Source organism: Dipodomys merriami, unplaced genomic scaffold, assembly GCF_024711535.1.
Source record: "Dipodomys merriami isolate MVZ:Mamm:240054 unplaced genomic scaffold, mDipMer1.0.p SCAF_699, whole genome shotgun sequence".
Lineage (NCBI taxonomy): Eukaryota > Metazoa > Chordata > Mammalia > Rodentia > Heteromyidae > Dipodomys > Dipodomys merriami.
The window spans coordinates 387,853-400,106 of record NW_027206289.1 but is presented as its reverse complement, the minus strand read 5'-3'; the positions used below and the strand labels follow the sequence as shown (position 1 = coordinate 400,106).

The following is a 12,254-nucleotide window of genomic DNA, read 5'->3' as shown; positions in this document are numbered from 1 at the left end:
AATCAATTTAATCTGGAGAGATGTATCTGGGTTGGGGGGGGGGTGGGAGGGTTCCCCATCCCTCCCTCAATCGCGCCTAGCTCTGGTAAGCTTGGCTGGGCCAGGTCTGGGGTTCCTGCTGCAGTTGTTGAGAACTCACCACAAGTCCACCAGGAGGCGCCATCGACACAGAAAAGGCGTCTCCCCTAGGCCAAGCCACTTCGATGTGTTTTTTGCAGTTCTGGAGAGATGGATGTAAACCCAGACAAAAGAAAGCATCTGGGCTTTTGTGCCTCTGGTAGGAACCCAAAACAGACAGACAGACATGAAGACTGACAGGATCTGAGAATCTGAACTCTGGACTATGCTTGCCCTGGGATAGTGACTTTGGGTCAGTCCCTGCCCTCTGAACTTGTTTTTCATCTACAAAAAGGTGAAGTTTGTTGCTTTGTTGTCACTTTGTACCAGTCCTGAGGCTTGAACTCAGGGCTGGGGCACTGTCGCTTAGCTTTTTACTCAAGGCTAGCATTCAACCACTTAAGCCACTGCTCTACTTCTAGCTTTTTGCTGGTTAATTGGACGTAAGAGTCTTACAGACTTTTCTCCCCCAGCTGGCTTTAAACTGTGATCCTCAGACCACAGCCTTCTGACTAGGAAGGATTACAGCCAGTCTGGGAAGGAACGTCCAGATTTTTTTTCTTTTCTTTTTGCTGGTCCTGGGGCTTGAACTCGGGGCCTGGACCCTGTCCCTGAGCCTCTCTGTGCTCACAGCACCACTTCCAGCTTTTTCTGAGTAGTTTATTGGAGATAAGGGTTTCACAGACTTTTCTGCCTGGGCTGGCTTCTAACTGTGACCCTCAGATCTCAGCCTCCTGAGTAGCTAGAATTACAGGCAATAGCCACTAGCACCCAGCTCAGGAGACTCAGGAGATACACACGCACACATTCTTGCCAGAAATGGAGCTGTGGCTCAAGTGGTAAAGCACTAGCCTTGAGTAAAAGAAGCTCAGGGATAGTGTCTAGACCCTGAGTTCAAGTCCTAGGACTGGCACAAAAAGAAAAAAGGATTACAGGTGTGAGCCACCAGTATTCAGTCAAGCCTGGGTCTTTAGGTTTGTTGAGATCTCCATACATGCAAGACTAAAGCCCTGGGAATGTGCCACTTGCAGAAATGTGGCACTATTTGGTCTCTCCAATTGGTCTGAAACAAGAGCACTTAGCTGCCTGTCATCTGGTGAAAGCCTCCGTAATCCCAGAAACTAGTTCAACTATATAGTCACAAGTCTAGCCAGGAACCCATGACTCCCACCCCCCACCCCTGGGTCTAGCCCTGCTGGGTGGGAGGAAAGTCAAAGCAAAACTCCACCCGCTATGTGATGTGTCTTCTCACTTGTCCTTGCCCACTTTCCAGTCTAGCGAAAGACAGGAACAGGAAAGGTGAGACACTGACTTCAAAAGAGGAAGGAGATGGGAATAGGGGCCCCTTGATTTGTCAACTGGGAAGTTGGGGGTAGGGGTTGACTGTGAGTTCAGAACTGGAACCCAACAAAGAGTTTTTTGGTTTTTTTCTTTTAGGGGTAGAGGTAATCTAGCTTTAAAAAAAAAAAAAAAAAAAAGCAGAGACTAAAGCTGGTGGCTCAGGCCTGTAATCCTACTCAGGTGACTGAGATCTCGGGGCCTGGACCCTGGTCGAGCTTCAAAGCTAGCCCAAACAAGATAGTCCATGAGATTCTTACCGCCAATAAGAACCAGAAGTGGTACTGTGGCTCCAGTGGTAGAGCCCAGAGTTCAAGCCCCATGACTCCAAAGGATAAGGGGCAAGAGTGGTTGGTCCCATTGGTAAAGCTCTGGATTATATGTAGAAAGAATGAAAGGGATTGGAACTGAGAAACAAAGACATATCCCAGGCACCTCAAACTTGCTTGTTTTAGCTGAATTCAATTTAAACATGGTAGTATATGCCTGAAACCCTGCACTGAGAAAATTGAGGTGCAGGTTCAAGACCAACCTTTACATAGCGAGATCCTGTTTCTAGGGGGAGAAAAAGCAGGGAGCCAGTGATTCATGACTTTAATCCAAGCTACTCAGGAAGCTGAGATCTGATTGTGGTTCGAAGCCAGCCTGGGGAGGAAAATCCATGAGACTCTGCCAATTAACCAATAAAAAGTGGGAAGTAAGGGTATTGTTCAAGTGATAGTATGCCAGCCTTGAGCTAAAAAAGCTAGAGGAGAATGCCAGGCCCTGAGATCAAGTTCCAATATTAATGCCAGCACACACACACGCATACACTACCAGTCAGATTTAGCCTATAGGCTGAATTTTTATAACCCCTGTTTAAGGCACCATTAAGCTTTTGTATGTTTATCTATTTGTGTCCCCGGCCATACTATGCATAAGGCTTTGTGTCAAACCTTCCAGTGTTCCAGTGTCTAGCTCAGATGCTGGTGCTAGCTGGCACCCAGTACAGATTTGTGGAGTGAATGGAAGAATGAATGAATTGTATGAATGAATGAATGATCAGGGAGCCTGTTCCTCTAAGGGGATTGAAGCTGGAATCCTGAATGACTCATTTCATACCTTTTTTTTTTTTAATGCAACTCCATTTCCCAGATATGCCAGGGTGTACTCTCTAAATCAAACCATCTCCAAACCCTGAAGAGAAGAAAGGCAATACTCCCCACAAAATACACACAAAGCCCTTAAGGTACCTAGAGTTTATATATATATATATATATATATCCAAACTACTTTCAGCGGTGCCTGGCCAAGCAAAGAAGAGTCTGAGTTTCTAGAAGGAGAGGGGAAGAGTAAGACAATTCTGAAGTAAATTGCAGAGAAACTTCAACAAAGTAAATGCAAGCCGGGTGCCAGTGGTTCACACCTGTAATCATCGCTACTCAGGAGGCTGAGATCTGAGGATCGTGGTTCAAAGCCAGCCTGGGCAGGAAAGTCCATAAGACTCCTATCATTAATTAACCACCAGAAGAGCAAAAGAGCTCAGGGACAGTGCTCAGACCTTGGGCTCAAGTCCCATGACCAACAACAACAACAAAATCAACATAGAAGCTCAGATTTTAATTTTTTTGGGGGGGGGGGTCCAGTCGTGGGGCCCAAACTCTGGGCCTGGGCGCTGTCTCTCGGCTCTTCAGCTCAAGGCTAGCGCTCTACCACTTGAGCCACAGTGCCACTTCTGGCTTTTTTCTTTTTGCTTATGTAGTGCTGAGGAATCGAACCCAGGGCCTCATGCATGCAAGGCAAGCGCTCTACCACTGAGCCACCTTCCCAGCCCAGATTTTTAAATTTTTTGATTTTAAAGTTTATTATATTTTCAAACTTTGTTTAGTTATCATGTAAATTTTTATGCTATTTTGTTTTTTATTGACAAGGTGATGAGCTGGGGAGTTATAGTTACATAGGTAAGGCAATAATAAGTACATTTGTATTTAATCATTATTACCCCATCCCTCTTTATCTCACACTGACCCCTCCCTCTCCCCCCTCCCAGAAGCCCAGATTTTAGTAGCAAAAGCAAAATGAGTAGTTCCAACAGAAGGTAAGGAAGGAAGTGGCTGAGATTAAGTAACTGGGGAGTTTCTTGTTCTTTTAGTCTAGCAGAAAAGGAGACATTCTACTTCCTGTTTGACCCCTGTATGTCCACTAACTAGGAAGGTCTCTTTAGGCAAGTTGGGCTTCCTCCATTAGAGAGAAAACAGAAGACTTGGAAGGCTCAGGTGAGTACTTCTGGGGTGAGTGAAGGGGGCTTATTTGAAAATGTATATATGGGTCCCACCCAGTTTTGAGTGAGTGAGCCTAAGGATGTATCTATCTAGCAAGTTCCTAAGATGCTACTGCTGGTCTAGGGGGATTTTGAAAGCCACTGGAGTGGTTGGGCTGTCTCCATGAAGACATTGCTTCCTGTCCTAAGACCTCTCCCAATAAGCTCTCCCTACAAAAGCAGGGTACCATTCCTGACCTGCTCTAGAGCCTCACTTAGTTGAACTTCAGCAATGGACTTGGTGATATAATCAGGCACTGAGCCTGAGATTCTGTACTCAAGGTTAGCACTCTACTATTTAAGCCACAGCTCCACTTCTGGCTTTTTTTTTTGGTAAGTTAGTGGAGATAAGAGTCTCATATAAGCCAGAAGTGGTGGTTCACACCTGTAATCTTGGTTACTCAAGAGGCTGAGATCTGAGGATCATGGTTTGAAGACAACCCAGGCAGGAAACCCAGATTCTTATCTCCCATTAAACACCAGAAGTAGTGCTGTGGCTCAGAGAGGTAGAGGTGCTAGCCTTGATCAAAAGAGCTTAGGGACAGTGCCCAGACCCTGAGTTCAAGCCTCATGACCGACAACAACAATAACAATGAAAGACTGGTTTGTTGTTGTTGTTGTTTTTTTTTGCTTTTGTGGGGCTTGAACTCAGAGCCTGGGCAATGTCCCTGAATTCTTTTGCTCAAGGTTAGTGCCCTACCACTTTGAGCCACAGCTCCATTTCTAGTTTTCTGGTGGTTAAGAGTTTCACAGCCGCCGGGCGCTGGTGGCTCATGCCTGTAATCCTAGCTACTCAAGAGGCTGAGATCTGAGGATCGCGGTTCAAAGCCAGCCCCGGCAGGAGAGACCGTGAGACTCCTATCTCCAATAAACCACCAGAAAACCGGAAGTGGCGCGGTAGCTCAAGTGGTAGAGCGCTCGCCTTGAGCTAGAGAGCTGAGGGACAGCGCCCAGGCCCAGAGTTCAAGCCCCACGACCGACCAAAAAAAAAAAAAAAAAAGAGTTTCACAGCCTTTCCTGACTGGGTTGTCTTCAAACCACGATCCTCAGATCTCAGCCTCTTGAGGAACCACGATGGCAGGCGTGAGCCACGGGTGCATGACTAGCAGCCCCAATGTGGAAGGCCAGGTTTTGATTCCCTTTTCTTCTTCTATTCCCTGTGTCTTCAGCCTCCATCATGTTGACAACCCCGGATGCCAACTTCTCCTGCTACCACGAGTCTGTGCTGGGCTATCGTTACGTGGCTGTTAGCTGGGGGGTAGTGGTGACTGTGACGGGCACGGTGGGAAATGTGCTCACCTTGCTGGCCTTAGCCATCCAGCCCAAGCTGCGCACCCGCTTCAACCTGCTCATCGCCAACCTCACCCTGGCCGACCTGCTGTACTGCACCTTGCTCCAGCCCTTCTCCGTGGACACCTACCTCCACCTGCACTGGCGCACGGGTGCCACCTTCTGCAGGGTGTTCGGACTCCTCCTTTTCGTTTCCAACTCTGTCTCCATCCTCACTCTCTGCCTCATTGCCCTGGGACGCTACCTCCTCATTGCCCACCCTAAGCTCTTTCCTCGAGTGTTCAGTGCAAGGCGGGTAGTGCTGGCCTTGGTGAGCACCTGGGTGGTGGGGGTGACCAGCTTTGCCCCGCTCTGGTCTGTTTATATCTTGGTACCCTCCGTCTGCACCTGCAGCTTTCACCGCACTCAAGGCCGGCCATATACCACTATTCTCCTGGGTGTCTACTTTGTGCTTGGGCTCAGCAGCGTGGGCATCTTTTATGGCCTCATTCATCGTCAGGTAAGACGAGCAGCCCGGGCTCTGGACAAGTACAAGCTGCAGCGTGCCAGCATCCGCTCCAACCACGTGGCTGGGACGGATGAGGCTATCCCTGGGCGTTTCCAGGAGCTGGACAGCGGGCTGGCATCTAGGGGACCTGGGGAAGGAATTTCATCTGAACCAGTCAGTGCTGCTACCACCCAGACCCTGGAAGGGGACTCGTCAGAGCCAGGGCACCAGGGCCACAGCGAAGTAGCCAAGCAGATGACAGAGAAAAGCCCCCAAGAAGCATCTGCCAGGGCCCAGCCAACTAAAGGAGCCCGAAGAGCTCAGGACTCTTCAGCAGAGTTTGGGAGAGTGACTCAGATGTGTTTCGCGGTGTTCCTCTGCTTTGTCCTGAGCTACATCCCCTTCCTGCTGCTCAACCTCCTGGATGCCATGATCCGGGCCCCCCGGGTGGTCCACATGCTTGCTGCCAACCTCACCTGGCTCAACAGTTGTATCAATCCAGTTCTTTATGCAGCCATGAACTACCAGTTCCGCCGAGCATACGGCTCCATATTAAAACGAGGGCCCCAGAGCTTCCGTAGGCTCCGTTAGAACTCCAAGCCCATTTACCAGAACCAAAGATCACCATCTCTTCCAAAACTGAAGCGGGCAGCTGTTAGACAAACAGATGAAAGTAAGACCTGTGGAATGCCCACCAAACTACCCCTTTCCTCCACCAGTGTTTCAGCCCCAGAATGCCCAAGGAGCCCTACTAATGTGTGTGTGTGTGTGTGTGTGTGTGTGTGTGTGTGTGTGTGTGTGTGTGTGTGTGTGTGTGTGTGTGTGCCAGTACTGAAGCTTGAACTCAGCACTCTCCTCTAGCTTTTTTTACTCAAGGCTGGTGCTCTACCATATGACCCATATCTCCACTTCCAGATTTTTTCTGGTCAAGTGGAAATAAGGGTCTCTCACAATTTTTTGCTTGGGCTGACTTTCAACTGAGATCCTGAGTAGCTAAGATTACAGACACAAGCCACCAGCATCCAATAAGTCTTTTTTTTTTTTGTCCATTATGAGGCCTGAACTCTGGGCCTGGGCGCTGTCCTTCAGCTCTTCAGCTCAAGGCTAGCGCTCTACCACTTGAGCCATAGCACCACTTCCAGCTTTTTCTGCTTATGTGGTGCTGAGGAATTGAACCCAGCACCTCATGCATGCAAGGCAAGCACTCTACCACTGAACCACTTTCCCAGCCCCCACAAAAGTCTTATTAATCATTAATAAATAAAGTACAGCTTGGTGTGGTAGTGCATACTTGTTATCCTAGTATTCAAGACAGGAGGGTTTTGATTTTTAAATCAGCATGGGCTATACAGTGAGACCATCTTATTTAAAATAAAATAAAGCCAGGCTGGGCACCAGTGGCTCACATCTGTAATCCTACTCAGGAGGCTGAGATCTGAGGATCATGATTCAAAGCCAGCCGCAGGAAAGTCCGTGAGACTCTTATCTCCAATAAACTACTAGAAAATGGGAAGTGGCACTGTGGCTCAAGCGGTAGAGTGTTCACCTTGAGCTGAAGAGCTGAGGGATAGTGCCCAGGCCCAGAGTTTAAGCCCCACGACCGACCCAAAAATAAATACATAAATAAATACATAAATAAAATAAAACCAGGCACAGTTGAAGCCAGCCCAGGCAGAAAAGTCCACAAGACTCTTATCTCCAATAAATTACTCAGAAAAAGCTGGAAGTGGCATACTGGCTCAAGTGGTAGAGTGCTAGCCTTGAGCAAAAAGAAGCTCAGGGACAACACCAGGGCCAGAGTTCAAATCCTAGGATGAGGTAACAAATAAATAAATAAATGGTTTTAATATTTACACATGGTGTCTATGGAAGAAGAAAAAAGATCAAGGTTGGAGATAGAGCCTAATAGCTGCTCATCTGAAGGGAGAGAGCAGAGGTAGACAACAGCTGAACAAGGACATAGCCTTTACTTGAGGTTTCCATGTTATAAGACATGAGGTACCCAGGCCCGGATGATTAGTACTGTAATCCCAGAGACACAGGAGGCTGAGATTGGGAGGAAACATTAAACATCTTAACCAATAAACTGGGCATGATAGTGGGTACCTGTCATCCGAGCTACGTTTGGAGCATAAGTCTACATACTGAGCATTGCAGTCTAGCATAGTCTGGGAAAAAACTGAGAGATCCTATCTGAAAAATAACAAAAGCAAAAAAGGAGTGTGACTCTCATAGTAGAGCACTTTCCTAGCAAGTGCAAAGCTCTGGGCTCAAACCCCAGTACCACCAAAAAAAATTTTTTTAATAGAGAGAAATAAGAGAAATGTGAGACTGTTTCAAAAGATTTACCTGCCTTTATGTTTCACTTCCCAGAACTGGGCGCTATCCCCGCTTCCCCCCACCCCAACAATTTTTATTTATTTATTTTGTACTAGTTCTGGGGTTTGAGCTCAGGGCCTGGGTGCTATCCCTGAGCTTCTTTTGCTCAGGGCTTAGTGCTTTAACACAAGCCACTGTTTCACTTCTGGTTTCTTTGGTAGTTTAGTGGGAATAAGTTTCACAGACTTTCCTGTCCAGACTGGCTGTGAACCACAATCCTCAGACCTCAGCCTCCTGAGCAGCTAGGATTATAGGTGTGAGCCACCAGCATCTGCCTGGTGATTCATCTTGACAGCCTTCCTGTGAACCCAGCCCCTTCCCCACTCCTATGCCCTGCACAAAAGGTCTAGTTAAGGACGACTCTGCTCTGGTGTAGTTGAGGCCAAGGCACACAGGGATCTCGACTGCCCTGGCAGGGTCTGCTCTTTGGGGCTATGTCCCCCGTTCCCCAGGCCCCTTGCTGCCCGCCTCTCCCAGAAGCTCTTGTTACCCTGGCTTCTGAAAGCAGAACAGAGACACTCATTGAGAAAGATCAGGGGCCTGGCTAGGGGGAAACCACAGTTCTTTCCCTCCAGCATGACTATAAAATCTGGCATGTACTCCCACAGCCCGAAATCACTTGTGGCCACCAGGTGGCGCTAGTTCCCTGTGTTTCCTTTCTGACTTCCCAGATGGACAGGAAGGGCCTGCAGGACCAGAGGTCCTGACCAGCTGGGTGGAAACTGAGGGATCTACACTGTCCCTCATCCCCAAAGCTTAGGGGGAAAAAGTGAAGCACAGATCTCTATTTTCATGAAGTAGTGATTGTCTGGTGAGTGGGGTTGGGGTGGAATGTGAAAGCTTTGAGGCTGCTTGCCCTTCCTAACCCCCCAACATCTGGACTGTGAATGGAGAAGAGTCTGGAGAGAATCAAATATGCACAGAGAATGGATAGATGGATACCCTCATATATAGCATGTTTCTGGGCCCCAAGAATCCTGCCTCTTAAACCAGGTGGACTCCTATGACAGAAACCATAACCTGAACTGGGCTCAGATGGCCCAGTGCCCATAATCCTAGCTGCTCAGGAGACTGAGATCCGAGGATCTTTGTCTCCAATCAGTCAGCAAAAAAACTGGAAGTGGAAGTGTAACTCAAGGGGTAGAGCCTTGAGAAAAAAAAAAAAAGCTACACAAGAGCTCGAGATTCTGAGTTCAAGACCCGGTACTGGCACAAGACTCTGAAAATTCACTCCAGATAAAGGAGCAGCTCACCAAGCACCAGTGGCTCACCCCCTGTAATCCTAGCTGTTCAGGAGGCTGAGTTCTGAGAGTCATGGTTCAAAGCCAGATAGGGCAGGAATGTCTATGAGACTCTTATGTCCAATAAACCACCAGAAAATTGGAAGTGACACTGTGGCTCAAGTGGTAGCGCACTTGCCCTGAGCTGAAGAGCTGAGGGACAGCACCTAGGCCCGGAATTCAAGCCCCATGACAGACCAAAATCAATCAATAAATAAGGAACAGCTCTTTGAAGACCACTCTTGGGCTCAGGTTTCGTGACAGGTACAAAGCCAAGGGGAAGAGGGTAGGGCTCACTCTTCCCACAAGCCTAGTCAGGTTCCAAAGTCTGCAACTAGATTATTCCAGGTAACGCTCACAAAATTCCCACGAAGGGTCTGCTATCATCTCTTCACAAGTGAGAAAACTGATACACCAGTTCATGCGTCCCAGGTCGAAGGGCTAGTAAATGGGTGGGACCCTGATTCTCAGAAGGCAAAGTCTAACTGATGTGATCGCCAGCACACCAGGCTGACTACCCACTTTGGGCAGGCCTGCCTAGCTCCAACTAGGATCAAGTGACTGGTTGATCCCTAAGGTCCCCCCTTCTAAGGCTCTGAAGCTTGTAAAAGGGCTCACTTTTCATGTTCCTTGAAGGCTTCCTCAAATGAGGACTGAAGTTAGACCGCTCAGGAAGGACTTCCCAGTTATTACTCACTGGTGGGAAAATGTCTCAAGGGACGATTTTAGGAAGAAAAGGACTCAGGGAACACCAAGGAAGCCAGTATTGAGGCGGCCCTTCCTCACCTTCTCCCCACCCACCCACCCACCCACCCAGCACCTCGCCTTCATTACAATAAAGGGCTGGGAGTGAGAAGACAGTGAGCTTCCCTCCCCCGCCCCCCGGCCTTCAATCGCTCGCGGTGCGCGCGCACCGCGCGTGTCCGTGCGCCAGGCCGCTCGGGTGCGCGTGCCCGCGAGCCCGTCCGTGTCCCGCGCGAGCCCGCGCTCGGCCGCGCGCTCTCTGACACTATCTCTCCCGCCGGCCTTTGTCTCTCTCCATCTGTCCGTCTCTCCCGTAGGACATCTCCGTCCCCCGCATCTCAGTTATCGCGGGTTTTTCTCTCAGGCCTCTCGCTCTCCCCCCCCCCTCCCGTGCCTCTCCCCCTCCCTCCCTGCCCACTCCGGCCCCCGCGGCGCCTCCTCCCTCCACTCCCCCGCCCACGCGGGCTCTTGCTCGCTCACACTCTCTCTCTCTTTCGCTGTCTCTCACAGGCAGATTTATGGTCAGCCCAGGGCCTTTCATTGGCCAAGCGCTGACAGGACTTGATTTAACGCCCGTTCTCATTGGCTGAGCTTGACAGGCCGATTTACGAGTCACTCTCCCATTGGCCGATCCGCCTCGGCCCTGATTTATGGCTTAGTGGCTGCGTTGAGGGGGGGGGGGGACTCAGATGGGAGCGAGGCTGCCCCTCCCCTCGCCGCCGTCCGCCCCTTCCCTCCCCACCCCGCGTTCCCCACCATTCCAGCCGCGCTCCCGCTACCTGTTCCGCGGGCCCCCTCCTCCCTCCTCCGCTGTCCGCTGGGAGCGGGCTGTAGGCCTGGGGGTGGGGGTGGGGTGGGAACTGTGGCCCAGGGTTGGATGTGAGGGGGGCAGATGGGGGGGGGGGAGACGTGGAGAGGAGACCCCAGAGGGAGAGAATGGGAACTGGGGAGCAAAAGGGACACTGAGGGGACAGAGGTTTCAGAAAGGAAGGAAGGTGAGGCGAGATGGTGGAGGGGGAAAACTCAGAGGAAAGAAATTAGTCTGAGGAGCCAGGAAGGACACACTGACAGAAAGTACTTGTGTGGAAGGGCGAATAGTCAAACAAACGCAGGGGGCATCTGAGCCCTCAGAGGGAGTTTTCTTTCCAAATGAATGGGACAGAAAGGTCCTTTCCCAACAGTGGCTATGGAAGGAATGACTAAAGAAGAGGGAGGGAGGGAAGGAAGGAGAGAGGGAGGGAGAAGCAGGGAAGGACAACTGGAAGGTGCAAGCAAAGACATGGGGGAGGGAGAAAGATGGAGAGCCAATAAGAAAGACCACAGTCAGGTCCACTTTGGTTTTTCCATTTCCTTTTGCTCTGTGTTGGTGTCTTCCTCCCCCCCCCCCCCCCCCCCGCGATGAGAAAAATCCCCAGAGGAAATATGAAAAGATACAAGACACGTCAGCTCCTGCTGGGCCCAAGTGGGGCATACCTCCCCCTAGGGGATGTGGTCTCCCCACTTCACAGGCCTCCTCCTCCCCCTGGCTCACCTCCCCAGTTAGATTTATGAGTTCAGGACTAAGCCTTCAGGAATTAAGAATATTTATGCTTCTTTGAGAGTGAGGTTCAGAGGTGATAAATAAGGGGCCACTAGGGGTGCCACTGGGGGCTCCTATTTTTAACATGGCCACTTTCTCAACCCCCCCTCCCCCCATTCCTTCTCATCCTGAGCCAGAGAAGGAGCACTGGGGGACATGGGGAATGGGTTTCAGATATCAAGAAGGGACTTTGACGGTGGTAGAGAGCCCCTCTGAGACACACAGAGCTTTGCAGCAGAAAGGATTGGAGGCAGATAGGGAAGGAACTTTCCAAGCATTCCAGCATTCTTTAGAACCACTTGGGTGCAGTTACAGCTTTTCTGCAGAAAATGGGGAGAAGCCTGCTTCCGTAGTACGTGCCTCAGCTCAGTTGAATGTGGGCCTGGGGGCATCTCCTAGGAGCTGCAGGCCCAAACCTGTCCAACCCTGTGCTGGTAGAGAATTAAAAGCAGGGCTGGGAAGGTGGCTCAGTGGTACAGTGCTTGCCTTGCAAACATGAGGCCCTGGGTTTGATTCCTCAGCACCACATAAGCAGAAAAAGCCAGAAGTGGCGCTGTGGCTCAAGTGGTAGAGTGCTAGCCTTGAGCTAAAGAGCTGGGGACAGCGCCCAGGCCCCATGACCAAAAAGTTGGAGCCTTGAGGGGTAGAACAGCAGAGTAGGCAGAGAAAGGGTTTGAAAATATATAGCTACTCGAGAGGTTGAGATCTGATTATTGCTTTTGGTTCAAAACCAGGGGGGAA

At 50.0% G+C, this 12,254-nt stretch overlaps 1 protein-coding gene across 1 annotated transcript; it reads left to right on the top strand.

Annotated features, from left to right (window-relative positions):
- Window positions 1–4,931: 4,931 nt before the first annotated feature.
- On the top strand, window positions 4,932–6,647 carry Gpr84 (G protein-coupled receptor 84). Its single transcript, XM_070006159.1, has one exon. It carries the CDS (start codon window positions 4,932–4,934, stop codon window positions 6,120–6,122), a length of 1,191 nt encoding a protein of 396 aa, XP_069862260.1. The 3' UTR covers window positions 6,123–6,647.
- Window positions 6,648–12,254: the final 5,607 nt, after the last annotated feature.

Coding starts and splice junctions, on each gene's coding strand:
- Gpr84 (XM_070006159.1), top strand. CDS start 4,932: ATGTTGACAACCCCGGATGCCAACTTCTCCTGCTACCACGAGTCTGTG.